General features: G+C 42.1%; 1 protein-coding gene across 1 annotated transcript in view; it reads right to left on the reverse strand.

Moving 5' to 3' along the window:
- WDR55 (WD repeat domain 55) overlaps window positions 1-23962 on the reverse strand; it is a 464497-nt gene extending 440535 nt beyond the window's left edge. Inside the window, exon 1 of the mRNA XM_044069028.1 lies at window positions 23835-23962. Coding sequence (XP_043924963.1) covers window positions 23835-23849 — 15 coding nt within the window. The 5' untranslated portion in view covers window positions 23850-23962. The remainder of the gene's footprint in view (window positions 1-23834) is intronic.
- Between the last annotated feature and the right edge of the window lie 1014 nt (window positions 23963-24976).

Here is a 24976-nt window from a genome sequence, read left to right on the forward strand (position 1 = left end):
ATAAGAGTAATTAAATCCTCAGCCATTTTAAGCATCTGCTTTTTAGGCATGGGGCCTGGAGATGGGCCCTGTGCAACAGGCCTCTTGGGATGCATGGCTGATTTGGACTTAGTAAAGGCCTTAATGGAAAAGGAAGATGAGGGTCTAAAGACACCCTGGGTGGAAGTGGACCTGTCCACATTAGGAGGCTCAACACTCACAGTGGCTTCGGTGGTTGTAGTCTGAGTAAGGGCCGAGGTACCTGCGGTCTCGGTTACAGAAGACACTGCCAAGGAAGTGTCGTCGGTAGTCAGGGACTGCATAGGCGTCTCGCTGAGAACCGGACCACGTGCAGCCGGTTTTGGCGTGGTGTCGGTGGAGACCACGGACCTCGCGGTCCTTGTCCTTGCGTTTTTTGGACAAAACGGTAGTCGGAGTCTCCGACGACATTTTATAATCAAAGGCTTTACCAAAATAGTGTTGGGCGAACTCCGCCCGACGCTTAATAGTGCGTTTATTGAAAGTAGCACAAAAGCGACAGCCCGAGACGTCGTGGTCTGGGCCTAAACAAGGTATGCAGAGGGAATGGAAATCCTTATGCGGTATTTGCTTCCCACAAGAAATACAATTGTTAACTTTGTCTGATATCGGTCTGAGGCAAGAAAAGTTTGCCCAACGGGGTACTTAGCTTTAATGAAGACTTCGGTTTCCAATTTTTTGTAAATTCAGGAGCTGGCCGACCGGCACTTGCGAACTGCTTCTGCTTCGGGCACCGTGCGGCAAAAAAGACTGAAGAATATGGCGTCGGCTGTGTCTTATATACCCCTGTCGCATTGACGTCAGGAAAGAAAGCGACGACAACCGACGCCGGACCAAGACTTTGGAATTCGGCCGACCGAGGACCCGCCTGACGGCAGAGAACCCATATGTGATTACTGCAGCTGTATGCACGATGAACATCTGCAACTGGTCATCTGGAAAAATGCAATCTGCTTTCGGAACTGGCAAACAGGAGTCTAACTTCACTGTGGAGGACAAATTCTGAAGAGGGTTATGTGCAGACTTCACTTTTATACCCTACATCGGTTTATGCCCTGACAAGGGAAGTCACACATACCCTCCTGGAGCAAAGACTTTGGTATACTGGCCGGATGGTGGCGCTGCAGGCAGCAACCTCCCTTCCATAATGAATACTACAACACGAGAATAGGACATCAAAGAATCTGACTGCTGCACATGTCAAACTGGTAACTTAGGAAGTACAGAGGATAAAGACAAAAAATATGTATCAACAGTTATGTAGAGCTGGTAAACATCATAAAAACAGCAGTTAAAAATTAATATTTTGGGCTTAAACACAGAGCCTTCACAGCATACACAGGATTAAGATCTTAAAGAAACATGCTAGGCAAGCAATCACAGGAACCATAAGATATTTTGCCAAATATACCTTTAAAGAAATAAACTTATTGCCACCCTTTTCAAGCATTTCATAGTGCTAACCTCCCAAATCAATCAGGGCCATAAATGATAACCATGTTAAGACTAAACTTAAGAGAAACCAAAGTAGTACATTTTAGACCTGCAGTGGTAACTTACTGCATAGGCTAAGAATATAGTGAGTTAGGAACCTATCCCTCGTTTATTTGTTGGATATAGATTAAGGTCCTTAGTGCACGTGTTTGTAGAGCCACTGGTTTTGCAAAGAAAAAGGTGGTCAGACAGGACTGGGTCTTTCATATCTCACAAAGTGAGACAAATGTCACCTCTCAACAACATGTAGGCTACTGAATACACGGAAATATGTGCTAATCAGGGTAGTTGAAGGATTTAATATTTTAGCTTTCTTAGCAAGAAATTTTTTGAAGCCTTTCCATCTAAGCAATATGCTAGGATTTACACATGCCAAAGGGGACTATGTATTCAATGATGGGTCCAACAGGAGAAGAGTACGGTGGCAGGATGACTTCTTTGGATCTTGAATACATTTCCTTGGAAATTAAGTGGGACAGATCATAGGACATTACTAGGCTATTGGCCCTGAGGCCATTAAAAGTCTAGACAAGAGTTTAGCCCATGTTTAGACAAGTGAGCACCCAGAAACCCTGTCAAGCAGGGACACAGGTGGAATCCCAGGGGTGTATTTTCCGTTTCCCATCCAGTTATCCAGGTTGCGCTTAAAAAAGGATAATGAGGTACTCTGCTTGATGTGGTGAGGGAGTCTGTTCCACAGATGGGGGAGTCTCTGGGACACAAATCTGTCCTGCCAACAAGTCCTATTGATATCACAGACCAGGTTGAGGTCACGTGTATGGGTTGCTTGAGTGGAGCTTGACTTGTGTATATGCAGCAGTCCCATCAAGGTGGTGTCTGAGATTGCTTTGTATGCCAGAGGTCACCTCTGAAGAGTCTGTATGAAACTGAGTAGAGGGACAGGGCTTTTAGCTTATCTGTGTAGAGGAGGTGTTTGTGGCCCTGGATTCTTTGGGTGAGGAACCTCTGTGGTCTCTGCATGTGCTTTGCGAGGTACATGCTGAAGGGGGTGTTGTACTCAATAATTGGACTTAAGGAAAGAATACACGGATGTTATGACCTCTTTGTCCCTGGATGAGATACCCTTACTTATGAGGTGGGCCATGTAGAAAGCTTTCCATACAATGGAAGCAACATGGTGGTAAAAATTCAGGTTGCTATCAACCTGGGTGCCCATACCCCTCACTCCTGATTGTGTACCTAGGACATTGTTATTAATGTGATAATACGTGGTGACGTCATCTTTCCAAGGGAATGATGATGCATTTTTTGGCATTCAGCTTGAGGCTATGTTTCTGGCACCAGGCATTTGTTTGGCTGAGACCCTCTTGTGGGACCTCCACATCACTTGGGGAATTGATGACTCTGCCCAGCTTGCAGTCATCTGAAAACTTGGTCAGCCACAGCCCACTGGTTTTGGCCTGTACCTAAGAGAAGTATATCCCGAATAATAGAGGACCCAAGACCGATCCCTGGGGTATGCCGCTTACTACGGGTCTACTGATTGAGGTGGCTTCCCCTATTTTGATTTGGTGGGTTCTATCAATGAGCCGGTTTGCTATCAATATGGTAACATATGGATTGATGCCTAGTTGAGAGAGTTTATCTACTATGCACGAGTGAGGAATAGTGTTGAAGGCTTTGGCCAGGACAAGGTAGACAGTGTGCACCGTCTTCCCCTTATCCATGGCTTTGGTGAATGTCTCAAAAAAGATGACCAGATTTAACAGACATGATCTCCCCTTGACAGAGCCAAAGTCTGTGGGGTCGAGTGTTTAGAGGTTTCCAATGTCCCTGTTAATGAGGCCCATGATGATCTGCTCCATGGCCTTGCAGATCAGGCTAGTTAGGCTGATGAGTCTAGAATTTCCTGGATCAGTGGATGCTCCACCTTTGTGTAAAGGGATGACAGTGGCTGTCCTCCACTCGGCTGGGACAAAGCCGGTACTCAGGCTTTGGTTGAATAGGATGCCTAATGGGGCTGCAAGTTCATGCCTGAGTTCATGTAGGATAGGCTGTATTTTTTGCCTTTGAGAGGACAGTGATGACCTGTTCCCTAGAGATAAGGGGGGGCAGGTATTGGGGATGTCCTGATTTACTGATGGAGAGGACAGAGAGGAGAAGTTTTCACTGAATCTGTCAGCCAGTAGACTGGCTATATTTACAGCATTTGTGTATGTGATGTCCTTGACTACCAGTTCTGAACAGATGTGTGTGCTTCCTTTGAGACTGTGGACATATGTGAAGACGGCCTTATAACGGTCTCTAGTAGATGTGGCCAATCTGGACTAGAAGTTGGCTTTGGGGATTTCACTAGTGCTCTTATTAGATTGTTCAGGCTAACTGAGCACCTGCTCCTTCTTCGTCCTGGACAGAAATGTTTTCCTTTTGTTATATACTTTATTTATTGCAGATGTCCACCAGACAGGTTTACTCTTTCTTGTGGGGGATGATTTTGTCCTGTCAGGTAGTCCTGAATCTATGCATCTATAGAAATGCTCGTATAATACTTTGGTGTAGATTTGGACATTGGTGCCAGTCCCTACAGTGTGGGAGGGGGCTGTGAAGCTGTTTATACCATCCCTCAGAAAGTTATAATAAGCTTTGGAGAAGTTTTTTGTTTGCCCCTAGCTAGAGAGATGCCAGGGGAGATGGTGACTTTGAAAGTGACCGCTTTATGGTCAGATCTTACCAGGGAGGATGATACCATAGGGGTGCTGCAGTGGTTACTCATGTTGGTTAATACCAAAGTCCAAGATATTATCACCTCTTGTGGAGGTATCAATTAGTTGTTCCAAGGCATTTGCATTGATAAAAAAATGAGGAATCTCTGAAAAAAACTAATCATGCAAAAACACAAATGCCCAATCTATGGTTGGGTAATTAAAGTCACCCAAGATCAGGGTAAAGGGCGACTCCTCATATATTTGAAGAGGTCCAGATAGGGGGAGTGGGAATCTTGATTCAAACTTGTGGGCCTGTAGCCAGCTATAATTTGAATAGGGGTCTTGTCAACAGTTAACTGCAACTGGAGTATCTCCTGTGCGTCATACTTTTTGACCAGCCTGAAGGTGTGTGTGTCTAATATACATTTGGAACGCCACTTCCTTTGGCTTTGCTGCCCACATTTTGTGGTCTGAATGTATGATAGGATGAGTAACCAGGTAAGGCTGGAGTACTCTCCACAGCTTTGAACCAGGTTTCTGTGACTGCACAAATGTCAGCATCTTCCAAGGTTAAGAATGAGTGCAGTTTCATGTTTAGACTCCTAGCATTTAGCAGCATGAACTTTAATTTGCATTTTTTTTTAATTTTTATGTTGGTAGTATGGACTTCATGACTTTTCCTAAAAAAATGTACTATGGGGGAGGCAAGAGCCATTGCCAGAAGCCTGAAGCCCAAGTGAGACAGATGCAGGCCATCTCTAGCAAAGCATTGTGTGGTCTGTCGATCATACCTTCCCAGGCTGTCAGGCACTCTCTGGAATGACACCAGAAACTAAGCCAATTGTTAAAGTCAATCATTTTCTGTTTGTATTGAGGCATCATTCTGTGTGACGGTAGAATGCTGCTTAAGGCTAGGGACACACCTGCCTGGGACACATATTCAGTGAGTTCGATCATGTCTCTTCATATAATCCATTCATATAATCCAGGGAGCAGCTTCTCAAGTCATTTACACCAACATGGACTGTGACACAGTCATAACAGTACCTGTTGTTGAGAGACTTGAATGTGTGTGTGATATGGCACCTGACAAACTAACTGTGACTTTCTTCTTATTCAGTCTGGTGAGAGGCACATCTGTATATTTCATGATGGAGTCTCCTATGACTTAATAAGTTGGGTTTAAGGTTAGACCTTAGTGGTTGTGAGATACTGGTGTGTGGAATATGCATGGTATGTGGTGTGGAGGGTTATGGAGTTCTCATGTGTTTTTGCCTCTGGGGTCTCCTTTGTCTGGGTTTGTTTTTGTTGAGAACCTCCACATATGTGGAGGTGTGTTCTGTAGTTGTGGGTGGTGTTTGAGGAGCTAGAAGGATTTCCTGACTATGGTGAAAACATGTTGATTGTATGACAGAGATCCACATAAGTATCTAAGTCTATTATGGTGGTATCATTCTGAAGGGGGAATACTATTTTAACATATATGGTGACAGCAACTTTTCTGCCAAACACTACTACACTGCACTTTTTTTTCCATTTAGTTTGACAACATTTTCGATAGAAGTGCCCAGTTTGCATTCATTAACAAACCTCGTCAACGACAACTGTGGGATGTGGGATATTAGTTTGGATGTCTGCAAAATAAATGTAAAATCGGAGAGGGCCAACAACTGATCTCTAAAGGTGCGCAGTGGTGCAGCAGTAGTGTTGTCGCCTCACTGCAAGAGGTTCTCCAGTTCAATTTTCGGCTGGAATGCCTTGTGTGTGGAGTTTGCATGCCCTCCCTGTGTTCGTGTGGGTTTCCACCAGGTGCTCCAGTTTCTTCCCACGTTTCAAAGACATGAGTCTGAAGCATTTCTCCCTGGGTCTCTGCTGAAAATTGGCTTTGTTCCAAGTCGGGCTTTCCCAGTAAATAAATATTAAATAAACAAATGTTAAAATTAATTAATAAAGTACCCCATTAGTTACAATCAAGGAACCAGCAACTTTCTCCACATGGGATCTGTTGGATAGCCAGTTTGCACTCCAGCAGATAATGGATGGGCTTACATTAAACCGATCAAATGTTTTAATATGGCCAGCACAGGGGATAGTGTCAAAAGCCTTGGCCAGATGGAGATGCACAGTGTGCACAGAATTACCACTGTCTACAGCCATAGTAAATCTTGTCAAAGAAGTTTACTAGGTTTATAAGGTAGGACCTGCCTTTCACAAAACCAGACTAATTAGAATGCAGATCAATTAAGTTACTTATGTCTGCATAAATGAGTTCCGGTATGATATAGTCCATGGCTTTATCTATAAAGCCATCTACTCAGGTCTACAGAGGGCCCACCCTCATGTAGGGAGTCTCAGTGGCTGTTCTCCTGGCATCAGGGACAACCCCTGCAGAAAGGCTGAGTTTTAACCGTTTAAGCAGAAGCTCACATAGTGCATTACTGGCATTGATAAGAATTAAGCCTGGAATGTTGGCCAAACCAGCGGAAGTATTATGTACAGCCGTTGACAAGGACTAGTTCCAAGGTGATTTTAGAAGAAACTTGATGTTGTCCAAATCTTCAAGAGTTTGCTATATAGGAATGCCCATTAGGAGTAAACAACAACTTTAGTCAGTATGCAGAAGCCCTGTTATAACGTGCAAGTCATCACTGCTGAAACAGGAAGTGTTATGTACTGTATCATCCCAGACAGATATTCCACAAAGAATGACACCACCTATTTAGCCAATTATCTTTATCTTCGTACTTGCGCATCATTCTTAGTAAAAACAATGTATTTCCTGTCTCTAACATACACATAGCAAGTTCCATCATCTCTATGCATCCATCTGGGTGGGGCACCATACGTTATTCACTTACATGTGGGCCATTTCGATGTAGCCATGTTTGTTTGTTTTAAGGAATCTTAGGACTCTTGTAATATTACAAATCCTGGCACCAAACAAGCAGCTTACAAATCACCCTGTTCTTGTCCAGTCAGGCGAGTGTGGAGTCTGTATGCCTAACTACAGAGTCACCTATAACTAAACAGTTCCCTGTGTGAAAGCAGACTTAGTGGCCCTAATGCGCTTAGGTCTGCTTTTCTGAAGCCTCTTAGATGAGCTCTGTGGATCTGCAGTATGACCGAGTAGAAAAGGAGTAGGTGTTGCCTTTTTGTGCTAGAGGCTGGGATATTTTACAGGGAGTTTTAGGAGGTTTTGGCAACAGCCTCAGCATATGTTATGGGTCTAGTAGTGTGCTGTGACTGATGTCACATTGTGAAGGCAGAATCCTTACTGATGGTGGCTGATGCAACAGGAGTGCCTGCATGTTTCTTAAATACTTACATCTCTTGCCGATTGTACAATCAAATGGTAAAAGTAGTGTCCAGTGAGTAATCAGGATGGCCACAGATCAAATGGTAAGAGTAGTGCTCAGTCAGTAATCAGGCTGGCCACAGATGAGGTGAGAACTGTTGAGCCATGTTGTCAGATGATGGAAGAAAGGGATTTACTTAGTACTCTGAGGTAGAAGAAAAACTACTATAAGCAGACCCTGAAGATTTAGGGATGAAGTATTTAGAGAGATCACCTGAAGTTAGGTTAGAAGGTAGCTGATCTAACAATACTTATTAAAAAGACAATTATTTTTTTTTTTCAAAAACGATAACTAGTGGCGATTCATCTACTGTCTATCACTAATGTTGGTCTCACCACAGCTTCACACAGAAGCAAAATAATAGTACTGATCCCAAGATGGAAGTGGACTACAAGCTCTTTACTGATCACCAGTCTTGCCCTAGATGCTGCAGGGGTCTGTAGGCTTGTTGTAGCCTTTGCCCAAACCAATCAGGACAGACACACAGACACTGCTTTTTCTTTCATCAGAAGCAAAACAGTAGCACTAATTGACTCCTAAGGGGCCATTAAAGGCTTTGCAGTGATCAGCAGTCTTTAGGAACTCTAAGAAATAATGTCCCTCTGTGTCTTCCCTCAGCAGAAGCAAAACAGAAGGACTAATCCAAAGAGGAGTACCAAGAATCAGAATGTAGGCCCTCCAATGATTGGTATTCTTGCCTCAGACATTGCAGATTTTAAAAGTAATATGAAAAAAAAATGGGTTAATATTCTCAGAACTACTACAGTGTGCACTAAGCAGTTAGGAAGATAGAAAAGAAAGCTTTAGCAGTTTAAGGGGAGAACCACCAATGTTAAAAACAATAAGACGGATTGTATGGGGAGGCACTCAGTATTCTTGTATGGGGAGGCACTCAGTATTCTGGCACTATAGAATAAAGTGGGAGGGAAAATAAATTTAAATAGCTTAATAAGGCTGACTTCACAAAATTATAAATTTTGTGCTTACTGATAGCCAATGAAACAGAAGAGAGAAGAACTGAGGCACTCACTGAAAAAAGCCAATGAAAAAGAAGAAAGTCATTATGTGGTCAAATTAATATAAGGGGTGGACAATTAAGGAGACAATAAAATTGAGAACAGCAGTGAGAAAAAAATCTAATTTCTGTGACTATCAAGACAGACAGCTTTGGTTTCTTTGCTAGTTCAAATATGCAATGGAAAACAGAATGCAATTATAAAACAGTGGAATGATGACACACCACAATATAAAAAGGCAAGAAAGCAATACAAGAAAAACAAGCTAACCTTTCCCTCAAAGCAGTCTATTGCAGAGTTTGAGTAAGCTTTTCCAGCTTTTAAGCTTATCAAAGGCATGGTTAACCTGATGTAAGCAACAAGGTATTTACAGAGTGGATACAGTACAAGTGAAACTGAGATTAAGCTCAGCAAAGACATACTGGAGCTTGATGCAGATCAAAGATGACAAAAGAAGCCCTATGAGCAAGTGATTTACTGAAAGCACTTCTTGATAATGCACACCAGTTTCAAAACTGTACAGAAATCCATGCAAAGTCAAAAACACAACTGTACAGAAAGTCACACAAAATTACAAACAACTCATTCAATGCATGTGAATTTTAGCATCAGTACCAAGTGTTTTAAAAATAATTGTGTGCAGTTTATTACCTTTGGTTAGGACAGGCTGCCTTTTCTCCCAAAGTCTACATTTTAACAGCTTTCAGACTCATACACAGTAACGTAAACCATGAAGCTATAATACACCTGGATAACTACAGATACACAAGACTGACAATCCTTGTCTGCAAGGCTACAGAAAAAGGTCAAAACCTACAGGCTCTCACCCTATGCCAGTCTGGATTCATCAAGGGCAGATCTTGCCTGGTTAACCTGGGCAATTCTTCAATAAGGTTACTGAAGCAATGGATGAGGGCAAATCACTACAAACTACATATCTAGACCTCACAAAAGCATTCAACACCATCCCACACTCAGGTACTGCAGATACTTTCTCCAAGCTAAATGTAAATCCCTATGTATTGCTGGTTAGCAATCTGACTCCCAAAATGAACCTAGGAAGTTAGGATGGGTGGCTCAAACTCCTCCAAAAGACTTGTCACTAGCAGCGTTCCCAGGGTTCAGACCTTGGACCACTCCTCTCTGGCATTTACTTACCAGACGTCAGAGCAAATGTTAAGGATTTATGACTGACCAAGTTTGCAGACAACTGCAAACTTAGTGCCATTATGTTGTGTCTTTCGGCTTTTCCCGGTTAGGTGTCGCCACAACGGAACTCCGGTCCACTAATGATTGGTAGTTGATTTTTACGTGCCGAGTTACCAGCCCTGATGCACAACCTTCAACGAAGGTACGCCCATTCACACATGTCTCCACGCAGAAGCGGAGAATCGAACCGGACAGCGTCTTACTGTGAGGCAACAATGCTACCGCAGCACCACCACCATGGGTTAAACTTGGTGCCATTATAAACTCCCAAAAGGACACCAAAACCCTCCAAGAAGGCCTTTCCCAAACAAATAGCTGGTGTCAAAACCGTGAACTAAATTTAAATGCCGAGAAATGTATAATTGTATCCTTCGTCAAGCATGACTTAACTTGCAACTATCACATTGACAGTATGCCCCTAAAAGTTAATCCTAGAAACTGGGAACCTGTGCTGACAATAAAGGATTCTTTTATCACCACATATTCACTGTTGTAAAGATATCTTTTTTTTCCATTGCATAGCTTATATCTAAATGTATGGTATCTAGATCCAAGGATGTAATCATTCCATAACACTTGGTTCTCATCAAACCGATTACCGACTATAATGCCCCATTCAATATGCACATGTCCACACACTTACTTTCTCACTAAAGGACCAAGGGCTTAAATTAAAAAAACTATGCAGACTACTTCAAAGCCTTATCCTTTCTTCTCAGAATCATACAGGCTACAAAGAGGTGACCTCTGCCTCCCATACAGATCCCTTACTACATTTTCTGTATTTAGGGGACTACCACATATGTGGTAGTTCACGGGTACTTTGTTTTTTTCCCAAAGGGGATGACTATGCACTTTTTGGCGTTTAGCTTGAGGCCACGACTTTGACACCAGGTATCCGTCTCAGTAAGACCCTTCTGGAAGATGTCTGTATCAGCCAGAGAGTCAGTTATGGCCCCCAGTTTGCAGACATCTGTGGACTTGGTCAGCCATAGTCCTCCTGTGCTTGCCTGTACCTCTGAGAAGTATATACCAAACAGGAGGGGTCCCAGGACTCAGTCCTGGGGGATGCCACTTGTAACCGGTTTAGAGTCGGACCTACAGCCTGCAACTCTCTCCGTGTGGGTTCTATCTGTGAGCCAACTGGCAACCCATCTTGTGACGTAGGGGTTTTATGTTCAGGCTGGTGAGCTTGTCTACAATACCGGAATGGGGAAAGGTGTTGAAAGCCTCTGCGAGGTCTAGGTAGGCTGTGTGGACCTCCTTTCCCCTCGTCTAAAGCCTTGGTGACTGTCTCAAAGAAGCCACTTCCAAAAGTTTCCGTGGAATTCCTGGCAGAATGGTTGTAATAAATACTTGTAGTTACAGCGACCAATAACACTTGTGATAAAATGCAAGTATAAATTGCTATTAACAACTCTAAAAACGTTCGTACTGATAAAAACTAGTTTATTTGAACACGTTAGCGCTTTCACCTACTGGCTTCTTCAGACGTACAAAAAACACTACAAATCCATCATTTAAATAGTCTTCCTGTAAATCCAATTGGATTAGCCAGAAAATACACTTAAAGGTATACTAACACTTAACATGAAAACTTACAATCCATCAGTATGGAAATGCAAAGCTGATTATATACATAAACAATACACTTATGCCTAGAGTAATATATATAAAAAAACAAAAACTATCAAGCAATCTATATATATAAAATTAGGTATTGAAATATTAAAAAATATTGATCTATTTCATTTACAAGAAATAATGCACACATTGACTGCAAGTCTTGATTAAAAATACTAAGATATACATATCACATACCAAATACATAAATAAGTAAAAACATACCTTCATAAATGTGTGCACATATCTCCTAAATCTGTCTCAAAGAAGTCCACCAGGTTTAGGAGGCATGATCTGCCCTTAAAGCCAAACTGGGTAGGTCTATTGTGCTGTTAATGTGCAAGAGAGACACTACTCAGCCAGAGTCCTTCAGATTTTCATATTACAACTTATGCTACAGTCTCTCCAAAAACTAAGACACAAATGAGTGTAGTTTGCAGAAAAACACCACTTAGACGGGTTATAACCTTCAGTAAATTAAGGATTGCAGCATCCCATTCCAGTTGTACTAACTGAACTTGGCATGTCAGGCAGTAAGCAAACAGGACTGAACTGCTGTTTACAGTGTCATGAGTACAGTGTGTCTGGCTTTTCAGAATACTGCACATCTTAATCAAAGTTCTCCTGAATAGTGCAGGCAGAGATCCAAAAGCATACTTCTCACTCCTACCAAACACGGATTTAGACGAGCCCACAGCAGAACTGCCATCCGCTCTTTCACCAACCGGAATCTAACATCAGCTATATTTTTAGACCTACCAAAAGCATCCGACATGGTCAACCATACCAAACTTCTTGAGTCACTCTCTGACCTTGGACTAGCCACTGACTCACTAGCCTGGTATCAAAACTACCTAACAGGTAGACAGCAAGCAGTCAGGTGCGATAACAAACTATCCACACTGCTCCCTATTACAACTGGAGTCCTACAAGGATCAATTTTAGGCCCTCTATTATTTTCCATATTTATCAAGGATCTGAATAAGATCACCCAAGATGCAACTGTCATACAATATGCTGACTCAACACTAGTCTGCTCAGCCACCAATCTCCTCACACTCCTTTCCGCTACCCAACAAGTCTTCAAAACCACTAAAGCTTGGTTTCTCAATAAAAACATGTTAGTGAACCCAAAAAGACCAAATTACTAATTTTCAAACCAAATAAATCAAACTTAGACATTGATTCTTTCAGTATTACGTCTAATAATGGTATCATCTCCTCAGACACCCACACAAAACTACAACTGACAACAAACTGAAGTTTGACCTGCACATAAATCAAACCATCAAAAACACACACAGAAAACTAGGCAGTCTGTACAAAAATAAAAAACATACCTAAATCAACAGACTAAAATTACCATGGCGCAAACTCTGCTACTATCCACACTATATGCTGCCCCACCTCCACCAACCTATCCAAAACAGAAATTACAAAACTAGACACATGTTACAATCAAATTGCCAGATTTGCCACAAATGCTCCCTACCATTACCATCATTGCCACTCACTATACCAGCTAAATTGGCTTGAACTTCAAAATCTCATTACATTCCACCAACTAGTTTTCACTAAAAAACTCCTACTATATCCAGACAAAATACCAACACTATCTCATTTTCTTAAAATACATGAAAACCCAAGACAACTACACTCTAGTGACAGGACCTTAATCAAGACCACCAGAACCAACAACTCAGCAGGAGACTCCCTATTTCCTAAGTACATAGGCAGAATCTGGAACTCACTGCTCCCTGATATTACCTCAGTAAATTCTGTCATTAAGTTTAAACAACTACTAAAGGAAGCTTACTTATCAATAGGTAATGCCCATGCTTTCCCCCAGGTTGACCCTCTACACCTGCTTTTTCCCCCAGGACTTTCTCTATCAACCGCCGCATACTAATTTACTGCATGTACTAGTATTCTTAATACACAAACCTCATCTACTAGCAGTTCAGGGAAGAGTTAAGACAGGCACTGGGTGGCAGTGCAGTTATCGAATAGCTGGGTAACTACAGCAGAGCTAGTAAGAGAGATGGCTAGAAGGGTGCTTGGTGTGACATCTGGAAAGAGGAAGGAGGACAAGGAGACCTGGTGGTGGAATGAAGAAGTACAGGAGAGTATACAGAGAAAGAGGTTGGCGAAGAAGAAGTGGGATTGTCAAAGAGATGAAGAAAGTAGACAAGAGTATAAGGAAATGAGGTGCATGGCAAAGAGAGAAACGAAGGCTAAGGATAAGGCATATGAAGAGTTGTATAAAAGGTTGGATACTAAGGAGGGAGAAAAGGACCTGTACCGATTGGCTAGACAGAGGGACCGAGCTAGTAAAGATGTGCAGCAGGTAAGGGTGATAAAGGATAATGAGGGAAACGTACTCACAAGCGAGGAGAGTGTGTTGAGCAGATGGAAAGAGCACTTTGAGGGGTTGATGAATGAAGAGAATGAGAGGGAGAGAAGGTTGGATGATGTGCGGATAGTGAATCATGAAGTGCAGTGGATTAGCAAGGAGGAAGTAAGGATAGCTATGAAGAGGATGAAGAACGGAAAGGCTGTTGGTCCAGATGACATACCTGTGGGAGCATAGAGGTGTTTATGTGAAATGGCAGTGGAGTTTTTAACTAGATTGTTTAATGAAATCTTGGAAAGTGCGAGGATGCCTGAGGAATGGAGAAAAAGTGTTTTGGTACCGATTTTTAAGAATAAGGGTGATGTGCAGAGCTGTAGTAACTACAGAGGGATTAAACTGATCAGTCACAGCATGAAGTTATGGATAAGAGTAGTGGAAGCAAAGTTAAGAAGGGAGGTGATGATTAGTGATCAGCAGTATGATTTCATGCCAGGAAAGAGCACTACAGATGCAATGTTTGCTCTGAGAGTGTTGATGGAGAAGTACAGAGAAGGTCAGAAGGAGTTGCGTTGTGTCTTTGTGGATTTAGAGAAAGCATATGACAGGGTGCCTAGAGAGGAGTTGTGGTATTGTATGAGGAAGTCGGGAGTGTCAGAGAAGTATGTAAGAGTGGTACAAGATATGTACGAGGGTAGTGCGACAGCGGTGAGAGTGATGGATGCGTTTAAGGTGGAGGTGGGATTACATCAAGGATCAGCTCAGAGTCCTTTCTTATTTGCAATGGTGATGGACAGGTTGACAGACGAGATCAGACAGGAGTCCCCGTGGACTATGATGTTTGCAGATGACATTGTGATCTATAGTGAGAGTAGGGAACAGGTGGAGGAGACCCTGGAGAGGTGGAGATATGCTCTAGAGAGAAGAGGAATGAAGGTCAGCAGGACTAAGACAGAATATATGTGTGTGAATGAGAGGAAGGATAGAGAAATGGTGAGGATGCAGGGAGTAGAGGTGGCGAAGGTGAATGAGTTTAAGTACTTGGGATCAACAGTTCAGAGTAATTGCGAGTGTGGAAGAGAGTACAGGCAGGATGGAGTGGGTGGAGAAGAGTGTCAGGAGTAATTTGTGACAGACGAGTACCAGTAAGAGTGAAAGAGAAGGTCTACAAGAGGGTAGTGAGACCAGCTATGTTATACGGGTTGGAGACAGTGGCATTGACAAAAAGGCAGGAATCAGAGCTGGACGTGGCAGAGTTAAAGATGTTAAGATTTGCACTGGGTGTGACCAGGATGGACAGGATTAGGAATAAGTATATTAGAGGGTCAGCCCAGGTTGGAAGGTTTGGAGACAAAGCCAGAGAGGTAATATTACGTTGGTTTGGACATGTGCTGAGGAGGGATGCAGAGTATATTGGGAAAAAGATGCTAAGGATGAAGCTGCCAGGTAACAGGAAAAGAGGAAGGCCTAAGATAAAGTTTATGGATGTGGTGAGAGAGGATATGCAGGTGGTTGGTGTGACAGAGCAAGATGCAGAGGACAGGAGGAAATGGAAACAGTTGATCTGCTGTGGCGACCCCTAACAGGAGCAGCCGAAAGAAGAAGATCTAGAAGAAGATCTACTAGCAGTTCTACTATACTCTTAGAAACTCTATGAGTGAATTATACATACTCTCAATAATTCAAGTAGAAATTACTGGTCATACAACTAACGTGTCCTGCTTCTACATTTTGCAGCTAATTTTTTTTCTCTATGTACCTCTAAAATGTACAGCCAAAATATTTTTTTTTCTCTCAATGTACTTCTAAAATGTCATGTGTTGTACTTCGTCTCTGCATAACACTGCATGTGTTTACTTGCCTTTGAATGCCTTTGCATATTTACAAACTCTGGAACTTTTCTCCCCGGGTCTCCACTAAAAATGAACATTTATCCAGTTGGATTCTCCCAGTCAACAAATGTAAAATAACATAAAATAAAAAATAAATAAATAAATACATTCATAGGACTGTGCTCTTTGTGAAAATGTGTGCAGACCCTACACACTAATTTTGAATACCAAAAAAAGTATCATATTACACATACCCCTTTGCCATCGACTTTGTGACAGCTGTGATGACATGGCCTATCGCAGTCTGTGATGGCCACCACATCCCTATAAAATATGGAAACCATAAATAAAACTAGCTAACATACATGGGAATACACATAGTTTGGCCTCAGAACTCTCTAGCTCAGTTATATTGCTGCTCTGGGTCTATACCGACCGCAACTAAAAAGCCTGTACAGAGAACTGAAATAGATCTGAGTTGTAAGTCCTACACTTCCAAGCCCTTCAGCTATTTCACACTGAAATCAGTGCCATTCAATGCTAGAACATATACAGAGTAATTAATATGACACTAGTAATACCCTGCAGTGCTCTAAATCTTTCTTGCTACCACAGAAAACACATACATGTAATCCATTCCTTCTGGTCACATCTGAGCTATATGTAATGCAGACTCTTCTCTGGCCTTTAAATGGGCAGTGGGTAGACATAACCTTGATGCCAGTGCTACAAGAGTTTTATTCTTCTCACTTTCTTCTGGCATTCTCTTAGCAAGTGGTCCAAACAAGTAAGTAAGAACCATTAAAGCTTACAGATGGTTGCCCTGAAATTCTAAATGATGCTGGTGATGTGAAGCAAGTCATGCCAGTGTACAGTAACTGCATCACTTGTGCTCCTCCGGCATTACCCTGTGTCTTGTGAATCACTTGCATGATTAGGTCATTCATATTACTTAATGTAGATGAGAGTGTCAAACTACTTCTTCAGCTCTGCATCTGATACCTTTTACAGGGACTGGGACAACTCAGCCCGAATGGCAGCTGGAATCTCAGCGTGTGTATAATAGCCAAGTGCCCTCAGTGGAAACCATGTAGACATGATCTCTATAGTGGTCCATGGCATTTGTCTTTCTGTGGAGTCAAGATGCACGACTCTGTGGTGTACTGTAATGATAATAAAGTCCATAATGGGAAACTGCAACCAGGACTTAATAAGCTATAGATCACCACCTTATGACCCAAGTAACATGTAAACTGTATTGAGGCCCTTGGCATTCAACCCAATACCATATTCATGGGCAAGTTCAAACTGGGACACTTGCACAATCACAAACTTGTATGCCCAGAGATTCCTGGACTTTGTAAACACAAACACTTTTGACCAGATTGTCCATACTCCCACTAGGGGTGCAAACATACTCGACCTGGTACTCCCAAACACGGGAAAATGCTGTACCTTTTCTCCCGCCTTTACTATAGTGTCATCTCAGGAAAGGTCAGACCACAAAACTGTCTCCTTCGTAATAAAAATAATTATGTGACCCCTTCAGCTAACCCCAAAACACTTAAGAACTACTCTAAGGTAAACTTCATACTACTAAGAGATAACCTGTCAATACTTTAAGTTCTCCTTTCCAAACCCTGGGAACACAGCTGCCTATGTAAAATTGTTCTCAGAACCCCTGCACAAGTATGTCAATAAATGCATACAGACAGCTGTGCCTACCAGAAATAAACCCAGGACTAACTCAAAAAGCAAACCACCCTGCTAGAATCCAATCAAAGTCATAGCCAAGATTAGGAAGTGTGATGCCCACCACGATGAAAAGACTCTCAACGATCTAAACAAACTAAGACAGTACAAATTAAATTTATTAAAGTCAGATTTGAGGTAAAGACAGCCTCCCAGACAAAGGACAACAAAACTTTCTTTAGCTGTGTTCAAAACCTCAAAGGCAGTACACAGCAGTGTAAATGGAGCCACCAATATGGAGCTGGAAGATATAGCAAATCTACTGGCCAACAAATTCAGCTTCAATTTTACCAACCCCATGTCCCAAAGGGCATCCAGGGAATACCATCAACCCCAACCCCACCCCCACAACTATCACTAGTGAGCAGGTCCTAAATGTGCTCTTTAAGGTCAACAACACTGCATCAATGGGCCCCGATAATATCCCAGGATGCCTCCTAAATAGCCTGAAACATGACCTATCGGGACCACCAGAGTCACTGTTTAACCATAGCCTTCATACAGGCTTTGTGCCATACAAACTGAGAAGTGTACTGGTCATCTCTCTGCACAAGGGCAGTCCATCAACAGACCTTGGGAACTAAAGAACCAAAAATGTAACTAATATCTTATGCAAAGCATTACCATGAAATAATTAATAAGGACACAGAAAATCTTCAAACACTAGATCCAGGGCACATCATGCCTACTCAGCTTGATGAACATCTTTGAGAAGGTCACAAAGGTAATGGATGATGGCAAAACACTGCATACTGCCCACCTTGACCTAGCTAAGGGATTTGATAAAATATCCCACTTCTGCATTGTAAACAAACTCATGGGTATAGGCATAAACCCCTCCGTTACACTCTGGATAGTCAGCTGGCTCTCAGATAGAATTCAGGAAGTCAGGATATAGGTTCACAGATTAGTACTAAGCCAACTGCCATTGTGAGCCATTTTATGCCTAGCCAATTACCCCACATGAGAATCAAACTCTGCACCTTACGTTTGTAAGGTAAATACCTTAACCATTATGCCAGCCTCCCTCCCCTTACATGTGACACCACCTCCACAAAGAGACCAGTCATAGCAGAGTCCCTCAGGGTTCTGTGCTGGGTCCACTCCTTTTTGGCACCTACTTCTTGGAAGTTGCCTCTGGATGTCCAGGTCTGCAGAAAATTGTAATTAGTAGCAGTCATAGAATCCTGCCAAGACATCCTACAGGAAAGACTAACACAGACAAGTGACTGGTGCCAAAGCCACAGCTTAAAACACCCCTAAGAGTAGAACCAGTAGTCAGCGATTTGGGTACATATGTAGATAGTGGCCTGGCTTTTAGGTTCATAGGTTGGTACTAGGCTATCAGCCCTAGGGCCTATACAAGCCTAGCCATAACAACTCCCTGGCTATTTCTTCCCACAGTATTTACTTCCCTGGATCCCTATCTAGCAGGACGACTGACATGATCCCTGGGGTGAATTTTCCATCTCCCATCCAATCATCAAGGTTCCTTTTGAAGAGAGCCAAAGAAGCGCTCTGCTTGACATGTATGGGCAGTCTATTCCAGAGTCTGGGGAGTCTCTGGGTCAGGAACCTCACTCTCCAGCATGTTTTGTTCATTGTGATGACAAGGTTTAGATCCCTGGAGTGTGTGGCTCTGAGGGATTGGGATTTCTTTAAGTGTAGCATGTCCAACAGCTCTGGGTTTGACATGGCCTTGTATGTTAAGAAGAGATCACCTTCGAGTATACAATATGTGACAGAGGATAGGTGGAGTTTTTTTTGATGGTCACCATAGGGTATTTGCTTTAGGCCTGTGATTCATTAAGTGAGATATTTCTGTGACCTTTCCAGTTGTTGCAGATATCTTGAGAGGTACATATCATACGGGGCGTTGTATTCTATAATGGGTCTAATGAGGGATGAGTACAGTGGGACAATGACCTCCTTTTTTTCTGGATGAAACACCCTTAGTGATGGGATGTGCCACATAGAAGGATTTTCTGACTGTTGTGGTGATGTGGTTATCAAAGGTCAGACCACTGTCCACCTGTGTCCCTAAGTCTCTTATCACACTTTCGATGTTTGGCGTACTGCCACCTATGTGGTAATTCGCGGGTACATGTTTTTTCCCAGAGGGGATAGCTATACATTTCTTGGCACTGAGCTGGAGCCCATGGCCCTAGCACCAAGCATCTGTTTCTGTAAAGCCCTTTTGTAGAATATCCACATTATTTGGGGATTCAATAATGGCTCCCAGTTTGCAGTCATCTGCAAACTTTGTAAGCCAGAGTCCCTTAGTGTTGGCCTATACTTCAGAGAAGTAGATGCCAAACAAGAGCGGTCCCAGGACTGAACCCTGAGGTACTCCACTTGTTTGGAGCTGGATTTGAGTCGGCTACTTTTACAGTGTGGGTTCTGTCAGTAAAACAGTTGACAACCCACCGAGTGACGTAGGGATTTATGCCCATCTTAGTAAATTTATCTACGATTCCAAAGTGGGGGATGGTGTCGAAGACCTTTGCGAGGTCCAGATAGGCTGTGTGGACCACCTCATCCTTGTCCATGGCTCTGGAGACTGATTCGAAGAAGTCAATTTTGACCAATAAGCATCTATTGTAGTAAGAAAATTATTCAATGTTGCTCAACGTAGAAGCAAAGGCATGGCATCGTGCAAGGAAGTCATCAGTCTGCTGTATTTCACCCCTCATCAAGCCTATTACTCAGTACAAAGCCCCCTTCAGCATGTACCTGACCAGGCACATGCAACAACTGGAACATCCATACAGGTTCTTCACAAAAAGAATACAGGGCATAAACAGCATGCCCTATGCAGATCACCTCAAAGTGTTTCCTACAAACTGCTGAGAGGTGAACTATGTCTGGCATACAAAGCACCCTAGAATACCACTCGGATGAACGTCTTGCATAGCAACAAAACAAACATCAGAATTACTCGATCTAGGGATTTAAACTTTGCTTATGACTTACATAGGACATGTTGGAGGGACAGGTATGTGTCTCAGGGAATTCTCCTCCTTGAAACAGGCTTCCCATCCAGTGTGAGGGAGAGCTCTTCCATAACCCTAGTCAAGAGTAACTTGGGCCAGTGGATGGGAAATCATAAATGTATTCTGGGTCTAGCATCTATACCTCTAATAGACAGAGACAGCCTGTAAATCTTAACTTAGCTTACATATAACTTTAAGGCACTAAGTTTGTGGGGTGCAAATGGAATACTCGACCAGGCCTGTAACTAGCCCACTGGTCATTAAACTAGTATATAACTATGAACCTATGTGAATGGGTAAATTAAGTCTGAATACAGGTTAACATAACTCTCAACCTCTTATCTCTACAATTACCAGGGACAAATCCAAGAATAATCAAGGACACAGATTTAAAAACCTTAGAAGTAAATTTCTAAGCCAAACTTGGGGACATCCCCAAAAATCAGAGGCAGTTGAGAGATCTCTCTCTCTCTGACACAGTGCAGAACAAAAGAGCGAAAATATTTAATGTCGACTGATTCTTCGCAACTGAAAAGATGACAAGACCCATACTGAGACAGATTTCAGCAGAGACTACTGTTTGTAAACACTTAAAAAAAAAAAAAAAAAAAAAAGTACCGTGCAAATGTTTACGTCAGTCGTGCATGCCAGGCAAATGTCACAAGAGCATTTAATTTGTTCAAATGGGTTGTTAAGTACCAATCGTTTTGTGCTGCTTCCATTACCACTACAATCAGATGCAGGGCAGTTGTTTCAATCTGATTTATATTCCTCAACCGAAAATAAAACTGCAACTGTAATGTTTTGCTTGTGGCTACATCAAAGTATAACTGACTGCAGAGATATGAGACAAAGCTGCAAATCACAGCGAAACATAGCTTAGTACACATAACATTTGTACAGCAGCAAGTCTCATACAATATATCGGGTAATCTACCAGTGTAGTACCTCGCACTTAGTTCTGCGCAGCTTTGGGCGTGCAGTCAGTGATTGGCATGCCAAATGGGTGGGGATATCGAGGAAGACTGACAGGAATGCTAATTCACATGTCATGTAAACTGCTAAATATTTACGCACACCACGAACTCCTATCGAGTAATCTACCAGTGTAGTACCTCGCACTTAGTTCTGCACAGCCAAATGGGTGGGGATATCAAGGAAGACTGACAGGCATGCTAATTCACTTCACGTCATGTAAACTGCTAAATATTCACGCACACAACAAACTCCATCCTCAAAGAAATTATTTTTTTTCTCCTTTTTCAGGGGGGCAAGCCCCCTGCACACCCCCCACACCCTCGCTTTTCAGATTTGGATGCCTTAAGGCCAGGTGACCAGTTCAGCACTGAACAAGTGCTATGAAACAGTGCTGCTAGCATTTTCGGGAAACATTTTCAGCTGCTAAACTGTAACAGTATCGTTTAGATCAAACCCTTTCTGACCCCACTAGCCAGGACCACTATTGCCCGTACCCACTTAATCTCTACCCTTCTTTATGCCTCCCCTATATATACTAAACTATATAAAAGCAATTTGAACAAGCTGGCTATCTCCTACAACAATATTGCTAGATTTGCAACTGGGTCTACCTACAGAACCCATCATTGTAACAATCTTCAACAACTAGGATGATTAGAGTTACCAAATCTACTACTACTTAACCAACTAGCAGTTGCCCACAAAATCCTATATCAACCTTCTAACACATCTATACTTACAAACCTTATCAACCGGTATAATAACCTCAAGACCCTATGCTCATCAAATAAACTAGTTGTACAAATAAATAAAAAGAATTTGGCTGGTGATTCTCTGTTGGTAAAACTTGAAACTCCCTCCCCAGTGACCTAACCTCCCTTTCATCTATAACCCTATTTAAAAGCAAACTGAAACCATACATCACACTGGCTATGCCCCTGTGCTAACCCTAACTACCTCACTTATCTCTGGCTATTAATCTCCATACCTGTATAAACTAGTTACTTTTCTACTAACAATAAAGAGAGTATGATTTAACTGTTTAAAATGTTATTAGAGATTTCTTTGTATGACTAACCATAACTGATATGTACTAAGACTCTGTAAGCCGAATCACAAGGTATTGCAAAAATCTACTATGTACCCGCATTTAAATGGCATTTACTGTTAGTTGTGGATCTTATCTCCCCGGGCCTTAACTGAAAATGGACATATATCCAGTTGGACTAGGCCGGTTAACAAATGTAAAATAAAATAAAGTTTGGTTGTGTGAGCTCTGCCCGATTGACTAACTAAAATGTGATGTACATGTAAAACATTTCATTTTTTGGTACTGAATGTCTACAATAAAACAAGGGGTTGCTTTCAGCGCAGATGCTGAATATTAATTATATTAAATTCCGTACTCTGTTGAATATTCATGCTGCTGCCTCCACAGGGCTGGAGGCGTGTTTGGGGCGGGCTTTGCTACTGCGCATCCTGCGAGATACTACACTGACAGATTACCGCGCTGTAATCTGTTAGCAACGCCTGCTATGATGATTGATGTCATTACAAATGAAGTTTGCGGCAAACAGAAGCGTAGCTGGTTCATCTAGTGCCTAAAACACACAGTATGAACAAGCACCCTACTCCCTCAGCAACAGCAAAAAAGAAAGAAAGAAAAAAACACTTCCCTGTAATAAGCCGATCTTGACTGGCATGTTAGACTTCCACTACACAGAAAAATAAAAAAAATTCATGGCACACACACTCATTTCTTACAAATACAGACACCGTTTCTTTTTCATTCACACACACATTCTGATTTCATGCATCGCTAACTCCCTCTCATACACCTGCATCTCTCTACACAGACACAACCTCTTCTGCATTCACAGACATTCTGCTTTCACACAAGCACTTTTCAGTCAACCAGGCATTGCTAACTCTCGCTCATGCACTAACAGATACAGTCTCAACTACATTCACAAACACACATACATGCTTTCATGCATGCACCGATCATTCTCTCCTGCATTGCTCAGTCTTTCCCCACACACATGCATACACAGTCTCATCTGCAATCACACACACAGTTCTGCTTTCACGCATGCATCACTAACACATGCGATAAAAACGGTAAATACACGCAAACCGAAGCAGGGCAAACCTCTAAACTGTAGGGATTGCCAGAAAACCTAAAATAAGAGTTAAATCATGAGATTCCACGGCAAATTAGGAGGTTAAAGCATAACATATTGAAAACTGTAGCGGGCATTTAGACTTTGTAACCTTCAGGAAATCTATGCTAATACAAAATATATTATATCAACGTTCTAACGTTTGTATGAGTATTATTTAAAAATGTGCCTTGATTTATACGCCTTTGACAAGATTTCTGGCTCTAAGAAGTTGATAGGTATGAAGCACGGTGGTTGTAGACCGACTGTAAAAAAAAAAAATCAGCTATAACAGGAGAACACAACCAAGAAACTCTATAATTACACCGAAGCAGTATAAGTGGAGGTACAGTTTACCAAGTTTTATAATTTTTTTCTAACTTACCGAAACATTGCACATGCTGATAGATTTCAAGCACTTCCGCTGCACTTTTAGTGGAGGAAGTACTTGCTCCGATAATATTTCCTGTCCTGAAGGAAACAGTGGTAGTAAGACAGTTCCATAACAACGTAGCAGTGACTTGACAATGTGTATGTCACAGCGTGGGGGGAACATCAGAAGAGGAAACTACTCATTAGACTGTGTCGAAGGTACGTCACGAAGGTGGAGACAAAGTCTATCTGAAAGGATGTGATACAAAAGAACGGGGATAGGAGTGGGAGAAATGTAAAACTGAGAATAACGTTTTAGAGGATTAGTGTAACAGCTGGCGGCTCGGCTGATTTTATAAGGATAAAGGAAAACTTGCGTTTGAATTAATATGTGTTGGAGCCTGCAGTTTCTCCAAAGACAGTGCTATGTACATTTTAACAGGAAAGAAACTTAGGCCTGTGCGTAATAATTCTGACTGCATAGATACCATCCATATTTATAAACACACAGCATTTTCATATTTCTTGCTCCAACTTGCAAATCAAAAGCAAACAAGATGATTATTATCAGTAAGAACAAGTTCTGCTGAAAAACAAACAAGATGATAAGATAAAGTTTTAACTTTACTAGCTTGTTTTGCAGTAAAAATACCACAGTTCTTTCATTTATTTTTATCAATATTCACAGTCCACAGCTTTTATAGATTCATAGATTGCTACTAGGATAATGATCTGAGGGAATTGGGGGGGGGGGGTCTTTCTAAGCCTAGCCAAGTTTTCCCGAAAGAATGTTGATGTTCTGTATTTAAACAGGACATTGAGGGCCAGGCATTTATAAGCTACCTCTGTCCATAAGGAACATGGCTGTCAGGCCCGATGTAAATTTCCTATCCACTGGCCTAGGCTGCACTTAGGTTCATAGGTTTATACTAGGCTATCTGCCCTAAGGCATTTATAAGCCTAGCCCAAATTATTGTGGCTTACGCCACCCCTTATATGAAAAAATACTGTGCCCATTAGTTTGTTGTGCCTCTGTCCAGCAGTGACCCAGAGATGATTCCCGGGGTAAACCTACGATCTCCCATCCACAGGTCTAGATTTCTCTTGAACAGAGTCAGCGAGGTGCTCTGCCTCACATGGACCGGGATTTTATTC

Source organism: Protopterus annectens, chromosome 4.part0, assembly GCF_019279795.1.
Source record: "Protopterus annectens isolate FY-2018-M chromosome 4.part0, PAN1.0, whole genome shotgun sequence".
NCBI lineage: Eukaryota > Metazoa > Chordata > Ceratodontiformes > Protopteridae > Protopterus > Protopterus annectens.